The sequence below is a fragment of the Hirundo rustica genome, chromosome 1 (genome assembly GCF_015227805.2).
Source record: "Hirundo rustica isolate bHirRus1 chromosome 1, bHirRus1.pri.v3, whole genome shotgun sequence".
Classification (NCBI taxonomy): Eukaryota; Metazoa; Chordata; class Aves; order Passeriformes; family Hirundinidae; genus Hirundo; species Hirundo rustica.
In genome coordinates this window covers 70,389,261-70,402,077 of record NC_053450.1, presented here as the reverse complement: position 1 = coordinate 70,402,077, position 12,817 = coordinate 70,389,261, and the positions used below count along the sequence as shown (strand labels likewise).

General features: G+C 37.2%; 1 protein-coding gene across 11 annotated transcripts in view; it reads right to left on the bottom strand.

The window, feature by feature from the left end:
- Positions 1-12,817, bottom strand: part of COBL (cordon-bleu WH2 repeat protein) — a 157,647-nt gene that overhangs the window by 66,448 nt on the left and 78,382 nt on the right. For all 11 annotated transcript variants that reach the window (XM_040063499.1, XM_040063529.2, XM_040063465.1 and 8 more), the window contains one exon: positions 8,948-9,142. In XM_040063499.1, coding sequence (XP_039919433.1) covers positions 8,948-9,142 — 195 coding nt within the window. The remainder of the gene's footprint in view (positions 1-8,947; positions 9,143-12,817) is intronic.

The following is a 12,817-nucleotide window of genomic DNA, read 5'->3' as shown; positions in this document are numbered from 1 at the left end:
CAAAATGGATGGTCAAATACTCCAACGCTGCTGCAACATTTCACCACTAGATGAGCAGGTAATTTAGTCCTAACTTGCAATCTCTCTTTTCTTTAGTGTCTGCTATTTCAGAGTAAGATGACATTATTTATTATGGAACTGAGACTTGATTTCCTTCTGAAATTCTTGATGAGGGAACTTGGAAGCTTTGTGGAAACCCAGACAGACTGTATCAACCACATCACATCCATCTGTCTGCTGAATGCATCAAGAGCACTGTAAAGGAGTTCTAAACCAGGGTTTCTCTTTTACTAAAGCTACATTTACCCTATTCGCTATCTTTACAAAGATGCCAACTGGTTAAATTTTCTATTATATTTCTAGTAATTCTTCCAGCATATAAAGTACCTAAGGAAGCCTGGTGGTGTTTGTGGTTTGGTGGTTTTTTTTTTGGGTTTTTTTTTTTTTTTTTTTTTTTTTTTCTTTGTCTTACACTTTCCAAACAGCAGCTATAACTTTCACCTTTTTTCTCTGAGTTTCTTGATAGAAACCCAGAATCTGGCATTGGCAGCATTTAGCAGTATTATTCAGTAATTTTTTTCTCTATTTCTTTGCCCCACATAGTAGAAAGAGACTTGCTACAGACACAGCTATTTTATACAATCTTTCCTGTTTCAGACAGCAGTGCAGTCTCCAGCGCATCATCTTGAGAATACAGCTGCTGCTCAGACAAAGGAGCTACAGCGTGCTCCTTAGACAAAGAACTGAAGTGCACTCCTTATCTCTGTTACTGCACAAGCCTGATGGTCATTATCTGTCTGTGCCAGCAACCTTAACCTGTGGAAAATGTAAAGCCAAGTCTCCTGGCCTACCATCCCAGACTGACAGGCAACTCTCTGGCCAAGAGTAAGGCAAAATAAATTATTTCTATATGGTTCTATGAACAGAGGGAAAGGACTCCACAATATCCATAAACTCTCAACATCTATAAAAATGCATAAATTAAATAAATTAGCTTCTAACTAAAATGCCAGGCAGAATGACAGGAAGAAAAGCACATACACACACAAAAAAGGTGCAAAAAATTAGATAATAAAAGCCTAATGGGAAATTTCTGTAATTACCATGCAGTGTTTACAGCCTGGTACATCCAAAATAAGCAATTGATACATGAATTTGATGTGAAACACAGAAACAAATATAATCTCCATTCTTAATTGGTTTATCAATAATTATTTATCCATATCAACAGAGCGAGCTCACACAGCTACTCTTTGACCTTATCAAAATACAGTCCAATGCCAATTGTCTAAGAAGTCCTCATCCCCTTAATCTGGCATCACACAGCAGTAAAATGTGGACTCCAGCACCCAATATCCAAACTCCAATATAAAAAAATAGCTTCCTTCTTTAAGGCTTATGTAACTCAGGCATTTGAACAGTGCTCCAGAGAAAGAGCATCTTTAATAAAGATTCAATATCCCTGCCCTGATCACAAAAATGCTGTTGAGAGATATTACATATTGCCTGAGAATTCTAACAAGTCTGCCACAAAGATTGGAAAAGATCACAGCTAACACTCATGACATCCTCAGTTAATGAACAAAGGCAAAGACACTTCTAAAAATAATGTACAGCATTTCAGGCCTCTGTGCACAAAAAGAAAATCTAAATCAGAACAATTGAAAAAGCATATAAACCCAGCCATTAATTAACTTTAAATCAACATTTGAAACAAATTAAAAAGTCAGTCAAGTGCTGTCCCTCCACCTTCTGAATAAATCCTACTTTCATGTCATCAGGGAACTTATAAAAACCTGAGAAGTGACCTAGAAGGTACAGTAGGTTGTAGAAATAAAAGACACAGTTCGAAAGACAGCTTTTTCCTACAGCAAAATCTGATTCATTGCATCCTTCCTCAGAATCTGAATAAACGTATCTGTTATTCTCAAAGGAGACTTCTGGATGCTCCACAGAAAAAAAAAAAAACAACAAACCCAACAAAAAATCCCCAACACAAAGCAAAATGAAAATACATTCACAGAACACTTAAGGGAGAAAGGAAATGTGTCATAAGAAAAAGGTTGAGAAGACCTCACCCAGAAGACCTTTCAGTCAAGAGAAACCTCCCTTCCTCTCTAAAAGATGATAAAAAAAGCATGCATTCATATCTTGTTGACTTCTAGTAGACATTTCTGGTTTAGGTGTACCCTGAGAAAGGGAAATAAGTAATCTGAAGCCATCCACCCTTTTGTTGGATTCTGGGCTTCTTATTAAAAGAGAATACATCTGTCACATGTCCCCCATGAACTGCCCATTACCTTGCACCTTATACAGAAGTAGTGAAATAAAGTACAAGGCAGAAGGGAAGAAAATACATATAGTATAAACTATCTGGCTGCAGTACAAAAACAAAAAAACACCTACAAAAAAAAAAAACAAAACAAAACCCAACCTTTCAAGTATGACTGCCATACTTTCTATAAAAAAGTGGATCTACCAACCAGGTAAATCTAAAGTTATTCAAAACTTTTCCTCTTGGCACACAACACTCTGATAAGAATGAAATTAAGACAATAACAAATTACAGCAGATGCACAAAAGAAGAAGTAGAAGAAAAGAAGCTGGTATGAATACCGTGCTTCTAGAGGTGATGTTAATTAAGTGGGTTTTAGACAGCTGGCTACAGTAAATCTTAGTTCTGTAAGAACCTGTGGTAGGTGTTCTCATTCAGCTGTGATTCAGCTTCCCACAACTGCAGTGCCTGCTGGTATCATGCTTCCCTTACAAAATGACGATTCTCAGCAAAATTTGTGAGGAAGAAAGGCTGTTATCCACACAAACACAAGTCAGGTTCTTCCTGAAAACTTGCCTGTTTCTCAGAGGGAAAGCCAACTGCAGGAGTATTATTATTTGAAATATCAGATTTATTAGAAATACTCAGGGACAAAGCAGTTGCAAGACTCACAGGGCACACAGACAGCTCTACTGGTGACATCCATACTGACATAGATGCACATGGCAAGAACTTACTCTACACTGTTCCACAGGATGTGTGTTCATGGCTTTAAGGCCTAATTTGCAGCCACAGGGAAATATGTCATTTTGAAAACCTGAGGAGAACAACAGTAACAGTGTGATTTCATATCAATCAAGATTATCCTTGCAGCAAGCTAACCACAAACCCATGGCATTAGGTTATAAAGAAGTAAGGTGGATGAGTGGTTATCACTTTGTGCAAATAGACGTGAGAGATAACTGCGCAAAAACCCCTGCTGTGCTGGGAGAACATTAGTGGAAGAAATGCTTGCTTTGCTCAGATTTTTGTATTAACAACCTCAGCTTAAACTTCTTTGACGACAGAAGGTGGCACACTGAAAAATAATATGATATTAAAATCACAGTGGCCAGATACTGAGTTGCTGAGCAACCAGACGTAGCTTCTGACATCTTACAAATTCAGAAAACATCAAGCTCCAAAATCAGCTTCCTAATTATGGACAGCTGAGCCAACCATTTTTAAAAATCTTGGCCACTGTTTTAAAATACATCTTACTTTTGAGGAAGATTATGAGTCATAGTTCCAAGTAGCTTCAAAGTCCATACCTGTAGCATGCACATATACACATGGGAAATTCAAGAACTGAAAATTCAGATACTAATTCTAAAAATTTGGATGAGTCTACAGTTTAATAACAATTTGAAAAAATTTAGTGTCAATTATGATTTCAGCATTAGTCATACATTTCCTTTACTGCCTCTCCTTTATTTTTACTGCTCGAAGATTATTCTGTGGTTCTTGCTGGCAGAATGAATTCCAGGTATGTTTTCACTACATGCTGTGCTCATTTGCACTGTCATTTCAAGTGTTTCAGGGTTGCCTGTAGATGGGTACAAATTCAATGGCTTCCAGAAAGGACATTTCACTGGAGTCCTTTTCCTCTTTGTTAATATGCTTCACCAGACAGGGAGGACCTAAGGTTTCAATCCCTGGTGTATTCTATTTCTATTGGTTTACATATAAAAGGACAGCAAATAGTACTGTAACACAAATTCTGCTGTGAGAAAGGCAACCCTACAAAAGCCTAAAAATGCTGCTAAATGGACAGGATACCTAAGCTGTGCTCTGCAGCACTCCTATCAATGACAGCCAGCAGAGTCATCACTCTTTCAAGTGCAATGTGCGCTGCCATCTTACTTTGCAAGAGGCTGCTATGCCCAACAAGAGAGAGAGAGGAAGGAGAAAGAGAAGGAGATGGAGAAGGAGAAGGAGATGGAGAAGGAGAAGGAAAAGGAGAAGGAGATGGAGAAGGAGAAGGAAAAGGAGAAGGAGAAGGAGAAGGAGAAGGAGAAGGAGAAGGAGAAGGAGAAGGAGAAGGAGAAGGAGAAGGAGAAGGAAAAGGAAAAGGAAAAGGAAAAGGAAAAGGAAAAGGAAAAGGAAAAGGAAGGAGGAAAGGAAAAGACCACCCTATGTGATGCTCAGTATAAAAGATCATCAACTAAGACAGCAAAAACAGCACTTACTGAAAATATCTTCTACATAAGCATGAAATTTGGAAAATTTTTAGTGTATCTTATTTTCTCCAGGAAAGATATGAAAAATCTCATTTACATTTGTTCACATTATTATGTGAACAAAGCCAAACTTCTTATTTAGGCATGGAATTGGTCTATTTTAACTATGGACAATGGGAAAGAAAACTGCCAGAAATGATGGGAGTAAGCCTGTTGGTTTTTTTGGCTCTCTTGTCTTTTTGTTCAGGTAAAACTCTTCAATGAATAACTTATAATTGGTAAGAGAATATCAGCCTTGATCAAACACTGGGTGCAAGTACTCTGCTCTAAAATATGGTCTTAACCAATAATTCAGAGTCAACAACCATCCTCAGCAACCCAACTTTGAGATCTAAATGGAGAAGAGGAATGTAAGAAGCAGGGCAAAACCCCACAGTATGCTATATACATTAGTTTGTCTATAGCAACATACAGAGACTACAAAACACATACATAAACCTGAAAGTTGTATTGGCTCATAATACAACTTTCTCAAAGTGTGAGTCCAGTTCTTCACTTGCACTAAAAACATCAATATATTTTTTATTTAAGCCCACTGCCCTGCCACATAGCAACTAAAATTAAAGTCTGTGACACAAATGGTAGAATACTGTATCTGGTATATCATTCTATTGTTCTATTAGTACAGGAATTTGACTGGCTAGTAAAAAAACCCCTGATGCCTCCTGTTACATTTATAGTGCGTCTGTTCTGAAAGCGGTAGCAGCTGAAATAACACACAGTTCCTTTATCACAGTCTACAAGTTGCATTTCTGACAATTGAAGTTGATACCAGAGCTTTTATACTCATGAAGGCACTGAAGAGCCCTCATCTAACTCTACGCTGTCTCCAAAAAAACCCACAAACTTCTTCTGAATAAACCACTGCATTTTATAGACAAAGCTCTTGAAGAAAAGCCCAAGGCCAACTTTATCATATCCCTCACTTCCGTTTCTGTATTTCCCCATACATGTTAAAAACCAAAAAAAGTAATTATTCCCATAAACTAATTTGCCAGTGCACAATACTCTTGACTTCCTAGAGACTCAAATAACACAATTTCACAATTTTTTCAGGTTCTTCCAAAAAGGTATTTTTTCCAAGAAAAACATACTTACACATTTCTTTTAGGGAGAGAGCATTGAATAAGCCTTTAAGGAGATGCCTGTAACTGTGTTAGATTTCACATGTGGCTTTTCTCTGTGTACTCTGTCTACAATGTCATACTCATATAGATCTTCTCTTTTATTTTGTCAATATGGTGCATGCTTTTTTGGGGTCGGGGCGGGGCAGAAATTCTGCTAGCACTTCTGTAGTGCTGTGACAGACAACAGATACTGCACAGTGTGTTCAGTTTTAACTCAACCCTACACTGTTCTGCTCTACTCTTTGGATTGTGTGGACTCTGTGTTGCAACGTAAGAAAAGGAGAGGACCTCCTGGCTTTGTAATCATCAGATCTCCTGGATTTTGTCCTAGAATTGTTACATATCCTAGCCTTTTGAAGATTATTTTTTAGAGTGACTTCTCATTATTCTAAATAGCATCATATGGAAGATGTTTAAGAAAAACGGGGGTAAAGTCTCCAGGGAAGAAATCTGTAGACTCCTTTCTTTGACTCTGCATTCCTTTGCAAACTACTTAGTGCATGTTCAGCACACTCCGAACAGACATGAATACTTTCTAGGGTAGATTTAAAACAATTACAGAGGGAACACTACCTTTACTAAAAAGTAAATAAAGTTACTGCAGGGGCCTTATCCTCAAGGAGATAAATTATCCTCAGCCCTACAGGAACAAAAGATGTAAGACTGTAAAATTATATTGCAATAAGTCACCCATGCAGAAAAGTGAGTGAAGAAAATCTAAATGTACAACACGAACTAAAACACCTCAGTCTTCATACACATGGAAATTTCTGTTCAGGACCACTAGGCAGATATATATCACCCTAAAGAATCATCTGTGCTTGGAACATAACAATGGGTTAAAAATAACAGGCTGACCGGGTTGGGAAGTTACAGGTGTTCATAGCAACTACAGGACTTTATTTCCTAAACCATTTTATGGAACTAGACATCTAGAAAAGAAAAAAACCTTCTGAAAGTTCAGACTACCACCTTTTCATTTTCTATTAGTATGCTAGCTTCACTGGAAATAAACATGTTCCCCTTTTGCAGGATCTTCCTGTTAGTAACAGTTGCACATAAATAAAGCTTTCTAAACAAACATCTTATCTTTTTATGGAAGGAAGTCCATTAATAAGGAATTGACGTCCTTCCTTGAAAAAAAAGATCAGTGCTAATTCTTTCCCATAAACTAAAGAAATAAACCTACACCCTGAGATTTTTTAGTCTATTTTCACAGCAAACTGGCCTGTCTGCACATAGATAAAATGGAACTATTTGGGTTTTCTTATAAACAATATCTTCGTTGCTACTTTGCCCCTTAATACTTAAACAGTTAATTTCTTCCCTCAGTTTTTGATTGCTTCATGGAGCTTGTGCTTTATTTCAATTCTACTCCATTCCTGTTAGAAGTACATGGCAGCCTTTAAGCAACATTCAGCCTGGGAGCTTCAGAAACACACCATAACTTTCTAACATTTTGACCTACGCCATCATTTCCAGAAAGATGTCCTTTACTCAACAAATGCAGCCAAATATACTCTAGCACCTCTACTGTCATCTTCATTCACTTTGTCAGCTACACAGGACATTTCTTTTGCTCAAAATGAACTTTATTATGGAAAATTCTCTGACACAACCTTCATCTGCTTCCCTTGTTCAACATAACTTTTCCTTCAGACTACGAGAATTTGAAGTTGTGCTGTACGCTACTTGAAAAAATAAAATACAGACTTTTCTACCAATGGCTTCAGAAAACCCCCATTTTAACCTATTTGCAACAATGCTGAAAATAGAAATGTTAGTAAGTTTAAGGAGAGTTTAATTTGCAGTGTTATTGTACATCACAATTTAGAATCACAATGCCATACTGCAGGGAGATCAACCTAAGAGAATGGCAGAATAATGCAGTCTGTGATTACCATACTTGTATAAGGGTAGGAGTTATAATGCCATAGTATTTTTGTAAGAAAAGATCTATTTACCTTAAACACATGGGCTTTGGGGGACACAAGAAACCTCATAAAAATATTTACATAGGAATTTCAAAAGGAAATCTTACGGGAAAAATGTGCACAAGTATTGCTAGAAAAATGCTGTTATTTCTCTTCAGCTGCGTCTATAAATGAGTGGCAATTTCAAAGGCATCTATTCCAATTTTGAAAGATGAAACAGCACTACATTCCAGCAATCACACTTAGATAACCTAAGAATGGGAAAATAAAAATCTGCAATCCCTTACCAAGAGTGTGCATCAACTTTTCTTACAGAAAAGCCTCAAGCTTCACTTGAGAGGGCGTTTAACATATGTCTTAATGCAGATAAATAAGAGTGACAGGGAGTGAGACTGAGCACCAGGCTCCTACTCCTCTTCCCATGTAGCGAATTCAAGAATCCCTTTCTGACTCCATTTTGCACTAGGACAGTTTGTTTTCCAAAGATCAGTCTGCTGTAGAGGTGACAAGCCCTAAGCAGGTCACATTATACAAGCTTTGGTGATACTGGTTCCTTGCACTCTTCTTTGGCATCCATATATAACTTTACATAATGATTTCTACAGTTTACATTTAGACCATAATACTATTAGTTTCTGGTGGAACCAGAAGACTTCATGTCCTTGTGCAGGTTTAGTAACACACACCTGAGTTTCATTACAAAAGCAAGAGCAATTTCCTCTTCCCTTAGCTCTATTCTCTTCAAAGGCTTAGGTCCTCAGAAAGGTTTCCCCCCATTTCTGTTTAATTTTAATAAAGCACTACCGGAACAGTGACCTTTTATAAAAGCAAAACCAGAGCACTGCTTTAAAAGGTCACATGGCACAACTCAGAAAACAGAGCAGATATTCTGGTATCCCATGGCAGCCATGGAAACAGGGATACCGGTGATAGCCTGACAAGTATCTGGACAAAACTGAAGGGTTTTCTCTCCCTTTAGAACTTTCAACCTTTTCCAGGATTGCCCTGGTCAGTAAGGATACCTTATGCAATTTCCAGTTTTTCTGCCTTACTTTTTCTTTACTCTCCTTCTCTTAGCATATTGCTTCACAAAACTTTTTTGATTTAGAATGATTGTTGGCAGGGCAGAAAGCTTGGGGCAGTCTCAATGGAGCTCAGTAAATGTGTACAAAAAGCAAAGAGTTTTGGTGATTTTATCTTGTAAAATGGAGCTTTGGTCAGCTGTAGCTTGCAGCTAACCAAAATACCTGTGAATGGCTTTAGGACTGCTGAAGGAACAGATGGTACCCAGCACACCAGACAAGGGAGCCCATTCAGTGGTGTCACTGTTACCTGTGCTGCTGTCCTGTCTTGTCCCCGCGCCTCCACGTTCGGCAAGACTGGTGTTGCAACTGGTGGAGGAGGTGCTCTGCGCTTTTTCACTTCTGGGTTTGCTGTCATTCCAGAGATGTTACCAAGGGACAGTGATGAACCCAGGCTACTGGAACGAGAATTCGCCGAAGGAGAATTTGGTGCTGTGGAAAAACCCTGTAAATGGATTAAAATCTTGGATTAACATCACTCTTTTAAAACAATGGGAAAGAAAGAAGAAAAACAAGACACATCTGGTTACCGTTTAAACAATGATATGAATAATCATGTATGTTCCTCTGCCAAACCTGCTGAATTGCAAACTCTAACTTTTGGAAACTTCCAAAGGTCAACTGGAACAAAGCTTACAGGCAGTATTAATAAGACAGGAGGCACGATAACACCTACTGTGGTTCAACAGTAGTATTGATGGGAACACTGCTGCTGCTTGCTATTTAAAATATAAAGTTCACATCAAGACACATAATTACAGTTATCCAAATGCATTTGCGGTTGCATTTAAATTACAAAGTTTACACATTTCTGGAAGCAAGATTCACTCTTAAACGAGAACACTGTATTAATAAAAAGCTGTCAGTGTCTCAGGCTTGTCTATTTTGTTATCAATCTGCCTGATTTACCTGAGTCTTCTCCAGAGATTTCCATAAGAGAATTTCTGCTACCATGAAATTTTGCATGTAGATTTCCAATTTACATGCAAAATCAAGCATAATCACTTACAACTTGCTGAAAACAACCATTTAACTTGGTGAAAAGAAGTCCTACTGACAGGTACCACTCTGGATTCTAACAGGACGAGATTAAAGGAGAAACAGAAAACTACTTCATTAATTCCTTACTGTTAAAATTTTATTTCCCATTGAAAACTTAATAATATCAATGGAAAAAGGTTAATAGATTTCAGAATCTTAATACATTTTTATACTAATATACAAACAGAAACATATGCAGTCACATAGTAGCAGATCTACAAATATGAAAGATTAGAACTAGGATTGCTTGAAAATGCAACTAACTTTAGGTTTTACTCCTAAATTCAATACTTCAATTCAATACTTCTGCTAATAAAAATCTTGCAAAAAAAATTCCCTCAAAATCTGAGTCATCTTCTCCTTTTTTAATTAAGAGAACCTTCCATATTAAATTGAAGATTTTACTTCTTAATTAAGTTATTTGACTGTAACTTCTTCCCAGAAATATCTTCTGTGGAATCACCACCCATACCACTTCACCATGACCTGGAGCTCAATAGCTCTTCTGGAAACACAGGCTGATGAGCATGGTTGATAGTGCTGTTCTTATCACAACTGAACATGCTACCACAATTGCAAAACTCTCCCATCGAGGACATAAAGCTCTCTGGTGGAATTTTGTCCAAAACCACAGAATACATACTGGCAGGAAACTTAAAGGCCCCCCCAAATGCCATTACTTTCCAAAAAAAAAAAAAAAAAAAAAATTCTTTCCACATGTGCCAAATGCAAGCTTAGGAAACAATTAAACACACAGGGCAGCAAGCTTAAAAACACAATTAATTTAGTTTTAGGACCACTGGGGAAGCACTGATAAAGCATAAAGAGATGAAAAATAGAGCAATACAAAAATATAATACAGACTCTTTTACTGACTGGTAAAGTTCCATGTTCTATAGATTCCTGTGAAAGCAACTGAGATGCAAACAGATTTCTGATTTACTGTGAGTGTGATACTAATTACTGAACTAGATGCTTTTGTTAACTTTAATGTTCCACACTGCACAGCACACTTCATATTGGAATAATCTGTTTAGCATAAGTGGAGTATGTTACCAGTCTTCTCTGGCTGAAAGCAGTGTTTGCCACATCTTTTTCATTACCAATTTCTCTGAATTGAATGGCATCAATAACATCTTTACCCTTCCAGGAAATAAAGAAAAAAAGCTTGAAGTAGAAGGTGTTGTTTAAAAGATTAAGTATAATCCTATAGAGAAGTAGTCTTGTCTTGGCTCTGTATCTTAGGCAGCGAAAAAAATAATTATCTCAGCTGTAAGCTAAAGTTTTAAGTCATTATCAGTGCATACTGTACAAGGTCCTATCAAGTAAGCTTTGTTTACTCCAACAGAAATGATGAGTTCATGGAGTGAAATACAAAGTAGTTTCCTCTCTTCACGCATTTACCAAACAACTGAACAAAACAATTTCAAAGAGGATTCTGCAGGTATGCTTTGACTCTATTAATTCATTAGCCTTATAGACTAGAGGGTGGAGAAATTTTAGACAGACATATGAAAATAATAAAAAATTATAAAAAATCTCCCTCCTAGCACTACAAATACAGAGTACTGGTAAGATGATAGGCCATAACCAGTTTAAAATGAATATTCAATTTTATCTCAAGTTCTTGTGGCTGAAGAGCTATCAGAATCCTTTTCCAAGCTACGGGTCACTGGGAAGGAATACAATGGTGAACAACTAAACAGTTTAAAGCTGGTTTGTTCTGGTTTTAAGCTCAGATTTCCTAGCAGAAGATACAGGGGGAGAAAAAGGTAATACTTCCAGGACACTATAAGTAGCTTTTATTAAAAAGACTTGAATGATAGAAAAAAACTCCAACCTTGCAAATTCATCTATGTTTTCTTTTCCAAGTCCAACCTTTATATTAAGCCCATTATTCCCTCCCTGAGAATTTCAAGAATGCTCATGTAAATACACTTGTCCTAGAACAAAAACTTGCCACAGCTTCCAGTGGAATGGAATGAGACAGTTTTGAACTAGTTTTGAAAGCCTGCTCACGCAGCAAGCAGAGCTCTGCCTAACTGGAGGCAGACTTTCAAATTCTCCCATGTGTGTAGTCATTTTCATTAGCTTTATGAGAAAAAAAACAACCATGGACACAAAACACTGACACAAGTGATTATGACATGACTCATCTTTTGTTGTAAAACTAATACAGAGAGACAACACCTAACCCAGCTTTTATATTTTATGTTGGGTTAGATGCAATGCAGTTTCTTTCCAAATCACGGGATTTTAGAGGTTTGTTTTTCAGGCAGTTTAGCAAGGCAACTATTAAGAGCATACAACATTAATCAAGTGAAATTGCAGAGACATGATATCTATATGCCAAATACTCCAACCATCTCTCATTTCTTGTTTTTCTAATTTTGTTATCAAAGAACTGATTGGATTACTCAAATTACAGCAGTGTAAGTGAGTAAAGCCAAGCTCAGGAATTGAAGCCAATGTTGGTGGCTAAAAAAAGTCGGCCCTTATCCTCCATTTCATTTGACAAACAGGTTAGCACAAATACTCTGCTGAGAATCCAAATCAGTTCACAGAACCCATGTGTTTCATAAGGAAAAAAAAATTAAAAAAAAGGAAAAATAAAAACCACAAAAATAAATTAATAAAAGAAAATTCATGGAAACTAATTATATGAAGAGCTTTCAAAAATGTTTCTCAACTTGTAAAATCACAGTCTTTGTTAAGCCATGAGTGTTCAAGCACTTTGCTACCAGTTCAAACAGAAATTAATTAATGCAAACTAGCAAGAAAAAGAAAAGAGTTTGGTTTGGGGTTGTTTTTTCCCCCTGAATTAAAGCAAACCCAATACAAAACCAGAGAGACCAGCATAGGTCAGCAGTCAGGCTAGACACTAGCTGAGCATAGGTTTGGAATATGTACTGAAGCACAACCATGGATTAGAGTCCATTTCAATTCCAGCAGATATTGGAAGGAAGCAAGGAACAACTGCCGTACCAACCTACGGTGCCATCATGTGTCATCACCATTTCGTGTTAAACTTGCCAGCTAGTTTATTTCCCTCTCATTAAACTTCTGAAATCCAAGGAAC